General features: G+C 37.0%; 1 protein-coding gene across 1 annotated transcript in view; it reads right to left on the bottom strand.

Moving 5' to 3' along the window:
- Positions 1–14,656, bottom strand: part of LOC121386478 (COP1-interactive protein 1-like) — a 53,748-nt gene that overhangs the window by 19,411 nt on the left and 19,681 nt on the right. Inside the window, exons 16-29 of the mRNA XM_041517396.1 lie at positions 14,288–14,527; positions 13,319–13,369; positions 12,417–12,563; positions 11,539–11,717; positions 10,883–11,055; positions 10,340–10,443; positions 9,383–9,463; positions 8,825–9,049; positions 7,929–8,033; positions 7,264–7,401; positions 5,719–5,820; positions 3,820–3,852; positions 3,476–3,493; positions 46–192 (exon numbers count right to left, since the gene is read on the bottom strand). Coding sequence (XP_041373330.1) covers positions 46–192; positions 3,476–3,493; positions 3,820–3,852; positions 5,719–5,820; positions 7,264–7,401; positions 7,929–8,033; positions 8,825–9,049; positions 9,383–9,463; positions 10,340–10,443; positions 10,883–11,055; positions 11,539–11,717; positions 12,417–12,563; positions 13,319–13,369; positions 14,288–14,527 — 1,743 coding nt within the window. The remainder of the gene's footprint in view (positions 1–45; positions 193–3,475; positions 3,494–3,819; positions 3,853–5,718; positions 5,821–7,263; positions 7,402–7,928; positions 8,034–8,824; positions 9,050–9,382; positions 9,464–10,339; positions 10,444–10,882; positions 11,056–11,538; positions 11,718–12,416; positions 12,564–13,318; positions 13,370–14,287; positions 14,528–14,656) is intronic.

The following is a 14,656-nucleotide window of genomic DNA, read 5'->3' as shown; positions in this document are numbered from 1 at the left end:
CACAAAGAGACCCCTAAAACAGTTACAAATATTAAAACCTCTTACATCAGCTGCAGCATCACCTCCACCCGCCCCGCCCTGTCGAGCCTCTCGCTCCAGATGTTTTATCTTCATATTCAACTCTGTGTTCTCTTTCTTCATCGTCGACAGCTGATCCTTCATGGCTTTAGTGTCAGCAGCTCCAGCCTTTGTCTGCAATAAACACACAGGGCACAGTCAGACCAGTGTCAGGCAGGTAGGGTCTCCATGAGTACTCGGGCACGGGTCAAGTCCAGCAAGACTCGAGTCCGTTCACAGGACTGGAGTACCCGTACATGGTGGAATACAGTGATCAGCTATTATACAAGTGTCAGGCAGGTAGGGTCTCCATGAGTACTCGGGCACGGGTCAAGTCTAGCAAGACTCGAGTCCGTTCACAGGACTGGAGTACCCGTACATGGTGGAATACAGTGATCAGCTATTATACAAGTGTCAGGCAGGTAGGGTCTCCATGAGTACTCGGGCACGGGTCAAGTCTAGCAAGACTCGAGTCCGTTCACAGGACTGGAGTACCCGTACATGGTGGAATACAGTGATCAGCTATTATACAAGTGTCAGGCAGGTAGGGTCTCCATGAGTACTCGGGCACGGGTCAAGTCCAGCAAGACTCGAGTCCGTTCACAGGACTGGAGTACCCGTACACGGTGGAATACAGTGATCAGCTATTATACAAGTGTCAGGCAGGTAGGGTCTCCATGAGTACTCGGGCACGGGTCAAGTCCAGCAAGACTCGAGTCCGTTCACAGGACTGGAGTACCCGTACACGGTGGAATACAGTGATCAGCTATTATACAAGTGTCAGGCAGGTAGGGTCTCCATGAGTACTCGGGCACGGGTCAAGTCCAGCAAGACTCGAGTCCGTTCACAGGACTGGAGTACCCGTACACGGTGGAATACAGTGATCAGCTATTATACAAGTGTCAGGCAGGTAGGGTCTCCATGAGTACTCGGGCACGGGTCAAGTCTAGCAAGACTCGAGTCCGTTCACAGGACTGGAGTACCCGTACATGGTGGAATACAGTGATCAGCTATTATACAAGTGTCAGGCAGGTAGGGTCTCCATGAGTACTCGGGCACGGGTCAAGTCTAGCAAGACTCGAGTCCGTTCACAGGACTGGAGTACCCGTACACGGTGGAATACAGTGATCAGCTATTATACAAGTGTCAGGCAGGTAGGGTCTCCATGAGTACTCGGGCACGGGTCAAGTCTAGCAAGACTCGAGTCCGTTCACAGGACTGGAGTACCCGTACACGGTGGAATACAGTGATCAGCTATTATACAAGTGTCAGGCAGGTAGGGTCTCCATGAGTACTCGGGCACGGGTCAAGTCCAGCAAGACTCGAGTCCGTTCACAGGACTGGAGTACCCGTACACGGTGGAATACAGTGATCAGCTATTATACAAGTGTCAGGCAGGTAGGGTCTCCATGAGTACTCGGGCACGGGTCAAGTCTAGCAAGACTCGAGTCCGTTCACAGGACTGGAGTACCCGTACACGGTGGAATACAGTGATCAGCTATTATACAAGTGTCAGGCAGGTAGGGTCTCCATGAGTACTCGGGCACGGGTCAAGTCTAGCAAGACTCGAGTCCGTTCACAGGACTGGAGTACCCGTACACGGTGGAATACAGTGATCAGCTATTATACAAGTGTCAGGCAGGTAGGGTCTCCACTAGTACTCGGGCACGGGTCAAGTCCAGCAAGACTCGAGTCCGTTCACAGGACTGGAGTACCCGTACACGGTGGAATACAGTGATCAGCTATTATACAAGTGTCAGGCAGGTAGGGTCTCCACTAGTACTCGGGCACGGGTCAAGTCCAGCAAGACTCGAGTCCGTTCACAGGACTGGAGTACCCGTACACGGTGGAATACAGTGATCAGCTATTATACAAGTGTCAGGCAGGTAGGGTCTCCATGAGTACTCGGGCACGGGTCAAGTCCAGCAAGACTCGAGTCCGTTCACAGGACTGGAGTACCCGTACACGGTGGAATACAGTGATCAGCTATTATACAAGTGTCAGGCAGGTAGGGTCTCCATGAGTACTCGGGCACGGGTCAAGTCCAGCAAGACTCGAGTCCGTTCACAGGACTGGAGTACCCATACACGGTGGAATACAGTGATCAGCTATTATACAAGTGTCAGGCAGGTAGGGTCTCCATGAGTACTCGGGCACGGGTCAAGTCTAGCAAGACTCGAGTCCGTTCACAGGACTGGAGTACCCGTACATGGTGGAATACAGTGATCAGCTATTATACAAGTGTCAGGCAGGTAGGGTCTCCATGAGTACTCGGGCACGGGTCAAGTCTAGCAAGACTCGAGTCCGTTCACAGGACTGGAGTACCCGTACACGGTGGAATACAGTGATCAGCTATTATACAATGGACAATATAGGACAATAATTTCAGCAACAGATAATCAATGATATAAGTTACATTACAATAATTATATGATCATGTGCTAGTTTCTCTTTTAAAACTGGCTGTTCGTCCATCACAATACTGCACCTATCAACCGTTTTTTAAATGCAATACAGTGGCATGATTTGGCATCAATGTTCAGCGCTGGAATTAAGATGCATAATGCTATTTTACTTTATTCCTTAATCTCATCATCATCTAGTGTAAGTGTTGGGTACTCGGGTCTGGGTCGAGTTTGACTCTCGAGTACTTCAAGTCCAATATTTTGGACTCATGGAGGCCTTACAGGCAGGTGGCTATTAAAGGTTAACTCTATAATAAAACTATTAACTATGAGCTATATAGTCTAAATCCATTTTACTTTGTATTCACGATAACAAGTAAAAAGAGTTTTTCTTACTTTTGCTTTCATGTAAACGTCAGGGAACATTTTTTTTTCAAAATCTTGATTAGCGATATTTCTAGTCAATTGAAAATTGGTTAGCAACTACTGGTTAATTTTTTTAAATTGTGTAGCACTATCTGAAACTTGCGTTTGGAATCGCAACGCGATACTGAACAAAATGTTCCCTGAACTCTGCAAATCGTTTGGCAAAATAGCTACACTAAACATTCCAATCTTCATTCAATAACAAGGATGACAACATTATGATGTAATTTTTTTAACATTTAGACAAATTATGAAATAGCCTTTATTGGCAACGAAGACATGTTTGACTACAGCTTGGAAAACTTCTCTTTTTTTCTGCTTTTAACTTTAATTTATTATAAAGTTAACTGTTTAACTTTAAGTAAATTTAGGGGAATGATAAGGTGGACAGATAGATGATAGATGCAAAAAGAGATTGTCATACATTTGTAGTCATTAAACAGGCAGTGGAATAATCTACTTACACATAATGGTTAAAACAAACACAAATTGGACTCCTTTCGCCCAGGAACTGGGCATAGCCCCCTTGCATAAAATGAATAGCGGGTGATTGGAAGGAGACATTAAAACAATAAATGTATACTTACTGGTATTACCACTGCTCCCTGTTAAAACAAAAAATTAAATAAATACAAATAATGTTTGTCAGAATGCATGTGTAATATATGTTGTTAACACAATAATTTATTCTAATACTAATATGTTAAAAAAGTGACAATGTTTAAATGTTCCATATTTTTACTCTTACAGTTGCATATTAATTTGTTTTCCATTAGTGAGGATTAATTTTTTTTTTAAGTTTTTCCACGAAACTAAAAGAAACTGAAACTGATTATACATTGTATAATATAGCTATTTACAATACATAAATGAAACCAAATTCAAACAATAACTGTCAATGTTGTCAATTTAATGTAATAAAAGAACTTACTACTTTTTGCTTTCCAAGCTGTGCATTCATCAGCTGAAATGAATAAAATCATACTTGTGAGATTAAATATATATACAGCAGGTCTACTTAAAACATGGCCATAAAAAGTTTATATAATTATAAAACTACAAGTATGCTGATGCAATTAGACAAGCGTTAAGCAGCCATTCAACAGAATAATTTCCTAAGGCCTGTTCTGGCTAGAGATTTTTCAAGCTATGTTAGCGATATGTTATCGTAAAACCATCGTAGGCTATGTCATCACCATAACAAATGCCATAGTGACGTTTAAGCCTACAATGGTTTTACAATATCACGGTGGTAAGATAGTTTGAAAATATGGACCCAGGTCTCTAAATAAATGACACTGGACAAAACATCCGGGAAACTTTGCAGGGTCTTGACAGGAGAAGGTGTTTTGTTAATATCTCATAGAAAACAATTAATATTTTATTATATTATTGGGAAATACAATATGACCTCTTATAGACAGGTGGTGTGCTTAACAGAGCTGGGACCTAATTCACTAAACTCTCGCAGCTTTGCGATATTGGAGTGCAGTGTAAAACAACTTGCAAAGAGGATGCTTTGTTGTCTAGCAGAAAGGAAGGAAGGAAGGAAATGTTTTATTTAATGATGCACTCAACAGATTTTATTTACTGTTATATGGCGTCAAACATATGGTTAAGGACCACACAGATATTGAAAGAGGAAACCCGCTGTCACCACTTCATGGGCTATTCTTTTTGATTGGCAGCAAGGGATCTTTTATATGCACCATCCCAGAGACAGGATAGCATATACCACGGCCTTTGATGCACCAGTCGTGGTGCACTGGCTGGAGCGAGAAATAGCCCAATGGGCCCACTGACGGGGATCGACCCCAAACTGACTGCGCATCAAGCAAGCACTTTACCACTGGGCTATGTGTCGCCCAAAGTTGTCTAGCAGAGCCTAAGAGACCTTTGTGAATTAGGCCCGTGGTCACTTACACAAAACTGGAGTGTTAGTCATGTGACCGGAAGAGGAAGCAGAGGACTCATTGGAAGATTTTAGCCATCCCACTGGCTGTTGGGATGTTCAGATCAGACTAAAGCTTAGATTCCATTAACGCGGTAAGCGGATGCGGCATGCTTGATGCACTATGTGAATGCGGTATGCAATTTGTAAGATTCCATATAAACGTTTCCCCATGCATTTTCAGTCTGTTTTGCTGAAGATTTTCTTCATAATAACAACAAAAGAAAACACCGCTGGTGGGTACATGACATAATCAGGAATTGAATTCAACAAGGAGCATACAATAATCTGGTCAAGGAGTTTGATGGGGTGAAGTTCCAACAATATTTCAATATTTTGCTTCTTGGCATTGTCGTGGCAAAGCCCATCAACTGAAAACACCCATCCCTGATGTCATATTTTGGATTACCTCATCCGATTTTGTAATCAGTTGCTGCACAAATCGCTACATGGAGCGATTCAGTTTTCCGCATTCGCAGCCACGTGACAAATCGCATACACAGCCGGATATATGGGATCACTCTCGTGCATCCACTTACCACGTTAATGGAATCTTAGCTTAACATCCCTAGGGGAATATGCCATTGTTTGAGGTCAGGTTAAGTAGAAAAGAAATGTCAATATCTAGAAATTGTTATCAACATTTTTTTTCATAATATATGTAATTAAGACACAGCTTATTTAAATTTATTCAGCATACAACAAAATTACAGTATAGTGTTAATTCTATATCTACTTGGTACTAATAGAAAATGATTGTTACAATATGAATGTACATTGTATTGTTATTGTGTGCAAAAAAAAGAAGATAATAATAATAATTAAAAATAATTACAATATATTTTTTAATTTATATTTAAAACCTTAGAAATATTTTACTTTTGTCTCCAGTGATGCTCGCTGTTCTTCTTTCTTCTGCAGCTGATTGGTCAGATCTCTGATTGCTTTCTCCTTCTCAGACTTGGCAGCTTTCGCCTTCAACTGAAAGAGAAAAATATTTATTGATACAAATTTTGTCTTGCAAACTGATAAAAATTAATGTAATTCAACAACACTTCTGCCACTGGAAATATTCTTGCCATGGGTCGTCAAAAGTTATTTTGTCCAGCTTAATTTAACTGTTATCAGATAAAATGCTGAATCAATATCGCAAATGAGAAAGCAGTTATGGCTGGTCAGTAAAATGTCAATACTTTGGCAGTTCACAATATTTATAATTGGAATGAGAACATAGGTGAACAGGCTTCTATTTTTGTAGGGAATTCAGCAGAAATGCCTGAATCTACATAACATTTATTCATATCAGCATTACTTCCAATGGTTTATGCAAATTTCCATTCTCAGAGGTCTGAAACGGCTAATTTAGCACATGTTATGAAGGAAAAAACCTACCCTATTACAATTATTGCAGCATGTAACATTCATTTCATAGGTGTTTGTTGAGACTCCTTAATAAAATGGTCTCTTCTCCCATATCCTTTCCTAAGTCACAACCAACACCTATGAAATGAATGTTACATGCTCCAATAATTGTAATAGGGTAGGTTTTTTCCTTCATAACATATGCTAAATTAGCCGTTTCAGACCTCTGAGAATGGAAATTTGCATAAACCATTCATGAATTACACAGAAACAAACCGAGGTAAGCCATTTCATGTTTGCGTAACTTGCTGTAACTTTGTAAATGATGTTCTAATTATAAAGTTAAAGTTTGTTTAGCAACACCACTAGAGAACTGATGGTATTCATCCTAGACCCAACCGCACATCAGGTGACCGCTTTACCATTGGGGTACATCCCACCTCTTCTAATAGGTTATGCAAAGACCTGCATTTTTTATTGGCAGGCTGTAACAAGCGCATTCCATTACAACACTAACAGTGGATCTAGTCAGTCAGTATTAAAAGAATTTGCAGAGTCCCTGACATCATATTATGTACCCGAGGGTGGAATAGCCCTGTCCCACATGGATACATAATGGAGGATTATTTTTCTCCCATCCAGTAGATGAAAAACAAGCATTTTGGGAAAACATGAAAAACCTACATTTTTTATCTTACAATAAAATAATCATAACCATTGAAAAGATCGTACCCAAAAATGGTTTATACTAAATGTATAAACCGAAAATGATAGTATACTTTCATTATGACGGCAGGTTTCCTCGTTTTTATGAAATATAAAAAGCATTTCTTGCATTATTTTTCCCGTTTACATGACGTCACCCAATGTTAATATCAGCTCAAACAACAGAAGTCACGTGGTCATGCAAGACCGATTTATTCCGCATGGGCTGACATCATGCAATACACCTGTCTTGCATGACTAGGGATGGGAGAAAGATTTATTCCGCATGGGCTGACGTCATGCAATATGCCTGTCTTGCATGGCTTGAGATGTGAGAAAAAAGTGACCATGTCTTACATCCAGCTCCTTGTTAGCATTCTTCTGAGTTTCGAGATGTTTTTGCACCACGACCAGCTTGTTCTCCAGCTCCGATATCTGTGCCTGGAGGCCTGCAGTGGCAGTACCTGATCCACTTTTCTCTTTCTCCAGAAGTGCCTAAACACAAAACATGCAAAGTCAACACTTGTAAACAAACACTGGCTATGTAATGCCTCATCGGAAAAACAGCAAGTTAATTGCCTTAATACACGGACCTAAATGGTTCATAATTTCTTTGCCAGAATGTATCACAAATTTGTGTATGAGCTTTAACAAGTTTTTTATTATACATTTATTGTATAAAAATATAAAATTTAAACATTTTAAATAACACTTTGTACATTTATCAGTAGTGGTTATGTGCTCAAAGTAACTACGAATCATGTAAGTTTGTTTTGTTTAACGACACCACTAGAGCACATTGATTTGATAATCATCGGCTATTGGATGTCAAACATTTAGTACTTTTGACAAATAGACTTAGATTGGAAACCCGCTATATTTTTTCATTAGTAGCAAGGCGTAACTAGGAATCATGAAGACAAGACATTTTAATAAATTTTGTCACACAGACCTCAATAATTCTTCTTGAAAATATTTTACAAAAATATTAAAAATAAATAAATACACAAAACAATATTTACAATTTTCTTTTGCAAGTTCTTTATTTCCTTGGCTGTGTCAAGTGGAACATTAGCAAGTCTTGCCGCCTCTACTTCTTCCAGTCTCTTCTTTGTGGAAGCCAGCTCCTAAAACAAACATATTCTTGTCATTATAGCAGTTAATAAAACCAGGAATATATAGTTATATAAAAAAATGTGTCAATTACTTTTGAAAACAGACCGCTTTTTGTAATTTCATCCAAGGTTTTAATACACCTATCTCCATGTGTCTGTATTTTTGTAAGTTTTAATTTTATTTATAAAGTGTTTGATTCAGTTAAAAGTTCTGATGAATTGATGAATTGCATATAAATCTTTAAATGAAAAACATCTACAGTAATTAAAGAATCTGTTAATTTTAGTAACATAAACATATTAATGTCACTCAGTAAAGGCTGGAAAAAATTCAATACACTCTATTCGACTGGTAATAAATCTAAGCAGGTCATAAATAGTTGAAGTCATGGGTTTACTCACAGGCATGGAACAAGTTATATGTCTGAAAAGATAATGACCCAGGATGTAGAAAAAAAAAAAAAAAAATTAATAAATTTTACCTCTTCTAGCATTATAATTTTATAAACTTTACCTGTTCTAACATTATAATTAAAATTGTATCTCTTCTAGCATTATAATTATAAATATAGCTCTTCTAGAAGGAAAAAAGAAGGAAGTTACAGTCACGTGACCGGAACTAGAGGGAGCATACAGCAGAAGAATTTTAGGCCATCCTATTGGCTTTCGGGATGTTCGGACCAGACTACTAGCCATGGGAGGGGGGGGAGGGGGAATGCACTTGTTTGATGTTGAAAAGAAATTACCTCTTCTGGCATTATAATTATAATTATTACCTCTAGCATTATTATTATAAATTTTACCTCTTCTAGTGATTTCACTTTAGCTTCCAGCATTTTCTTAAACTTATTAATTTTTCCTTCCAGCTCGGTTCGCTCATTAGCAAGTTGTTCATTGACAGCGATGACCTGCGTTTTGGCTTCATCCCGCTCATCTCTGGCCTCGTCAAGTTCTGCACCAACTTTATGTAGATTGGCATTCAAACCGTCAATCTCTTTCTGCAGGGCTAGTACTTCAAGGGATATTTCCTAAGAGTAATTAAAATAAAGTTTAATAGCAATTATTTATTTAAAGGGTGTAGTCATAAGAACCCAATGATATATTTAATCCTTGTTAGGAACAATGTGAAAATAGATAAAAAGCATGTGTGAAACCAAATTTATGAAATCAGTGTATTCCTCAATTATTTGTGACACATTTTTAAGACCTATATATGTGTGTCTATGTGTATGTGTCTGTGTGGTCTGTATGTAGGTGTATGCATGTATGTGTGTGCGTGCGTGCAGGCATGTATGAAGAAACTACATACCCATTGACAAATTAACAAAAGAAAAACAAAGAAATGAGGCATCAAAGCTCACCTTAGAATCCTGTGCAATAGTCTCAATGCTTGCTCCCGCAACTACTTGTTCATGTAGGTCCTTGACTTTCTCCTCTAAATTCTAAAAATGAATAACCAAACAATATTTTAAAATATAATAACATTTAAATATGGTAAATGTGAAGTGATTTCAAATGTGACAAATCTTAGAACTTATTACAGTCTAAATACAAACATAATATTGCAGAAGAACAATTTCTTCTGTGACTCATTTATGTTCTTCATAGTTAAAGTAAAAAAAAAAGGTTTTTACATAAATTTTAAGAAGAATTTGTTTTGTTGCCTGTTGACTAGTTCATGTTTAAAGCTATTGCAGGTAAAAATGTAAGGATGGTTAGTAAGGCAGAATTCACTTGTATTAAATTCCCAGTAAATTTGTCAAATTAGGCAAAACACCACCATTCGTCGTGTCATTACTTGTGGTAGCAGCTTAATATAGTTCGGTTTAGGAAATAGTTCCTCATAAAAAAAATATTACAAAATTCTGATATGCTTTTTGAAATCTTTTTTTGATGATTACACCTAGATTGACCTCCGTAGTATTTAAATAACCAGTATTTAACCAGTTTGAAGTAATTTGTTGTATGTAGTACTAACTAATAACAACTGTGCAAGTGGTATGGTGCTGCTTGTATAACAGCAACACGAGATGGTGGACGGGTATAGGGGCCATTAACTGAAAAATTTTGTGGTCGACCTATGTTGATTTTTTACACAGTACATGTCAGTTGAGAGCACTCCCTAAAATTAGTAGTCACATGTCCGTCTCGATAGTGTTGTACTTTTCACAGAATATATTCTGACATAGAAATTATATTGAACAGTATGGAGTAATTAATGGTGGTGTGTAACCTTTAATAGAAAAAAACATTGCTAGCTAAACTCATGAATTAAGGTTTATTTTCTTTTTCATTTATAGCCTTCAAAGGAGAACTACCTTTATTTTGTCTTCCAACCTCTGCTTATCTCCCTTTAGAGCCTCGTTCTCAGTCTCCAAATCAATGACCTTTTCATCTAGTACACTCAGCTGCTGGTCGACATCTGAAAGAAAAACAAAGCAAAACACCCTAAATTAAATAACATAAAAAAAGACAGACTACAATCATTTGCCAGTAAAAGGGCACTGATTGGAATGGGAAAACACGAATTGGGTCCATTGAGAGGATTGATCTTATGATCCATTGCACCTCAGGTGAATTTTCTAACACTGAGCTACATCCTGCCCAAAGAAAGAAAGAAAGAAAAAAGAACGAAAAGGAAGAAAGAAAAAAGAAACAAAGAGGGAGGGAAGAAAGAATCAAAGAAAGAAGGAACAAAAGATGGAAGGAAGTGGAAGAAAGAGGAAAGAAACGAAAGGAAAGAAATAAAGAGTAAGGAAGAAAAAGACAGAAAAACAGAAACAAACAAACAAAAAAGAAAAAAAAGAGTGACATACATTAATTAATTAATACTATTATGATCCTGACAATCTGCCACTCACCTTCAACAGGAGTAGCAGAGATTTGTGCAGACTGTGGTCGTTGTTGTTTAGTTTCTGTCGTCTTGACGACGCCGGTCTGCAACAGATTGATAGCCTGGAGGCTGATGTTCTTCTCCTCTTGTTCTTGTGACAGGTCTTCTAGACTCCTGTATAGCTTGGACACTTCGTCATCCCTAATAAAAAATGTTTTTAAGAAAAACAAGTTATTAATCACTAAAGTATTGCATGTTAAAAACTATTTATTTTCCATTTAAAAAAAAAAAAAAAAATAGTTTGCATAATTTCATCTTAACACTCAAGAGCTAAAATTCTAATTGTGCTGAGGTATCTTTAAAGTTTAAGATTAAGTTAGTGGGGACCTTATTCAAGTGTATTTTTCGGCCATATGAATATTTCTGAAGCTGTTTTTCTTTCTTTTGCATTTCTAATATATAAAAGGAAGATTAAACACATCTCCTCTCAATTAATGTCTTTTTGTTACCTGGGCTGGATTTTTGGGGTTGTTTTTGTTGGGAGGTGGGCAGTTGTGGTGTGGAGGTGGTGGTGGTGAGCATACAGAATATGATGTAATTTAGGTTGTTATATTATTTTCAAAGGACATATAAGATTTCTTCCTCTTCTACCTTTCCAGAAGAGGCAGGATAACACAGGGTTACCTGTCTTTTTCCGAAGCTTCTCGTTTTAGTTTTTTCTTGAATTTCTGCTCCCAGTTGTCAATGTTTTTCTGTGCCTTCAGTTTACTGTCTTTCAAGTTGGTCAACTCCTCACCAGCCTGCGCGTGTCGTTTATTCACGTTTTCAGCAGCATCAGGCACTTCTCTGTGAACTTCATGGGCCTGTTGGAAACATTCACATCAATATTGTATTTTCATTTCAGAAATTTGTTTTTGTGTTTTGTAGGTTATAATCAATCATTTTTACAAAGTAACATGAATTTGCTTAGATCCAACTGTCATTCAGACATGTAGTCCTAAAATACAGAATGTATGGAGCATCAAGGCACCTCTTTGTGACCTTCATGGGTTTGTTGGAAATGTTCACGTGAATACTCTATTTTCATAACAGAAAAACAAACTGTGGGATTTTGTTTGCTTTTTAAAAATTGTGTGGGTATTACTCAATCATTCTTACAAAATAACATATGAATTTTGATTAGATCCAATTTCTGAAGATCAATACAAGACTGTCGGGCTTGCAGGAGGGTGGGTGGGAGGGTAGGTTTTGTAGCTAATAGCATCTGAGGCAGGATATTATGTATCATGGGTGGGAATTGGTGAACTGTAAAAAAGAGGAAATCTAGAGTGGTCCCGGAAATTCTTGAAATCTTAGGTTAAAATCTGTGCCATCTGACACATTTTGGAGGAAAGGATGATAAAAATGCAAGGAAACGCAATGTTCCATGAGAGGAAAACAGCTGATCCGAGGAGAATTCTCACGTCTGATGTATACAACTTTGCTTTCACATAAAACATAAATACAAAGTAGTCAACAATCCCAAGTGAGAAGGATAAACATTGCTCGTATCGAATACTTACCAAAGCAACAACAGCCTCCAGTAGAATCTGGGCTTGTTTGAACTCGGAAAGTTTCTTCATCTTCGCTTCAACCTTCTCGTACTTGCGAATCATTTTCTTCATATCTTTTTGCATATCCAAGTTGTCTTTTCGAAGACGTTCCAGCTCCTAGACAAAAAAAAAAGAAAAAGAAAAAAGAAAAAGAAAAGCAAATTAGAAGTAACGTTAGAAGTGAAAAATAACTAATTTCAACAAATAACAACACAAAGTAAAGTAGAAAGTAGATCTCTATGAAGATTTTTAAACCGTTACTCCTTGACAAAAATAAACAAAAGTAAAATAACAATGAAAACTAATAAATGAAATTGTCAATAAATAACAACTCATTAAAAATGTTATTACAAAAATGTTAAGCTCTTTGACCAAAAGAAATGGAAGAGACAGCTCTTTGACCAAAAGAAATGGAAGAAACACCACCAAAACTTAAACGTATATAACTTAAAACAGATAACTAAAACAATTCTGTAATTTTCAGTAGATATTCTTCTTTTTCGGTAGGAATAGTTTAACATACAGGAAAAAGAATGGAATGAAAATGTAAAATTCAATGAAATTGAATGTTTAATTTTAATTCCTACAAAGTAAAAATCAATCATTTATGTCTGAACTATCTAACAGGCTCAATGAAGACATATTTCTCCTTTCTAAAATTTTGAAAAAAATATTGTTTTAAGTAATGAAGTCTTAGTAATAATAATCATTCCATATTTTCAACTGACATTGTCTTTTTCTTCTAACACAGTAATCATTCCATATTTTCAACTTACATTGTCTTTTTCTTCTAACACAGTAATCATTCCATATTTTCAACTTACATTGTCTTTTTCTTCTAACACAGTAATCATTCCATATTTTCAACTTACATTGTCTTTTTCTTCTAACACAGTAATCAATTCCACAACTTTTTCTTCAGACTGAAAAATCAACAGGTAATACATTAGATGCTGAAGTAAACACACATTAAAGGAAATATTCCTGCATATAATACAATCAATTCATGACGTTTCACAGACTCAACTACATATTATGCCCCAAAAGACACAATGATATAACAAGGTCTCAAATTTGATAATAAGCAATTTAAAGACACAGTGATGGTGTGCTTTCGTAATTACCTATTTGCTTCCACTGTAAGAATGATTAAAAGCCTATAATTATATTTTCAACTGTTTTTCACTAATACCAGACTTGTTGACAAACACACAGGCAAAACACTGAGAATAAAGATGGAAGGAAATTTTATTTTATTTAATGACACACTCAACACTAGAACTGGGCGGTATATCATATATACCATTCAGTATCAGTATCATGTTAATGCAGATTTACTGCACCAAGCGAATTTCAAAATACCGAAAAATTACGATATTGAAAAATATTATCTGCCATTTAGTAAAGCACTTACAATATATCTAACGAACACAAAATAGCTGAAAAGAAGAGAGAGATGAGGGCCATGTATATGGAATTTAGATTAATATTAGAAATTAACGGGTGAGACTTAACTTAAGCATGCATTTAAAGCCAAGTATACTGAAATTACTGCTCGGTATCAGTATTGGTCTTGTATCAATACCAAATGCTGTACTGATACAGAGGTAAATCACCCCAAAAATACCGATACCGATATCGAACCTGAAATTTCAATACCGCCCAGCTCTATTCAACACATTTTTATTTAGTTATATGGCACAGAAAAAATAAGAGTAATTGCATTGGCTAAGATTTCTCGCACAAATCAAATCTCATGCCAAAGGCAGAAATGAATGAACTATAACTGTACTTGGTCATCGTAGGTAGTACCTATCTCTAATATTTTACTTTGATCTCACCTGACTACTCATTACAACTACTGAGTCGACAGTATCGCCATGTGCAGGCAGGTTAGATAACTCTGCTTCCAGCTCATTTATGCGAAGTCTGCTTTCTGAGAGGTCAGAGTTCAATTGGCTGATCTTTTCGTGAAGGTCTGATTTCTCCTGTTGGATATTTGACATTTGCAGTTGAAGAGCAGATAACTCTGCTTGACTTTTCTCCAATGCTGCCAACACTGTTGGATCAGGAACTTTCACCTACAATCGTATTTTGCAAATCTTAATTACATATGTATAAACAATATTCTAACAATCACATTTAAACTCCATTTACAAATAAATACTGGAATAAAAATGTAATTAATGTACAAATCTGTAATTTTAATC

Source organism: Gigantopelta aegis, chromosome 2 (genome assembly GCF_016097555.1).
Source record: "Gigantopelta aegis isolate Gae_Host chromosome 2, Gae_host_genome, whole genome shotgun sequence".
Taxonomy (NCBI): domain Eukaryota; kingdom Metazoa; phylum Mollusca; class Gastropoda; order Neomphalida; family Peltospiridae; genus Gigantopelta; species Gigantopelta aegis.
This window is presented reverse-complemented; position numbering and strand designations above follow the sequence as displayed.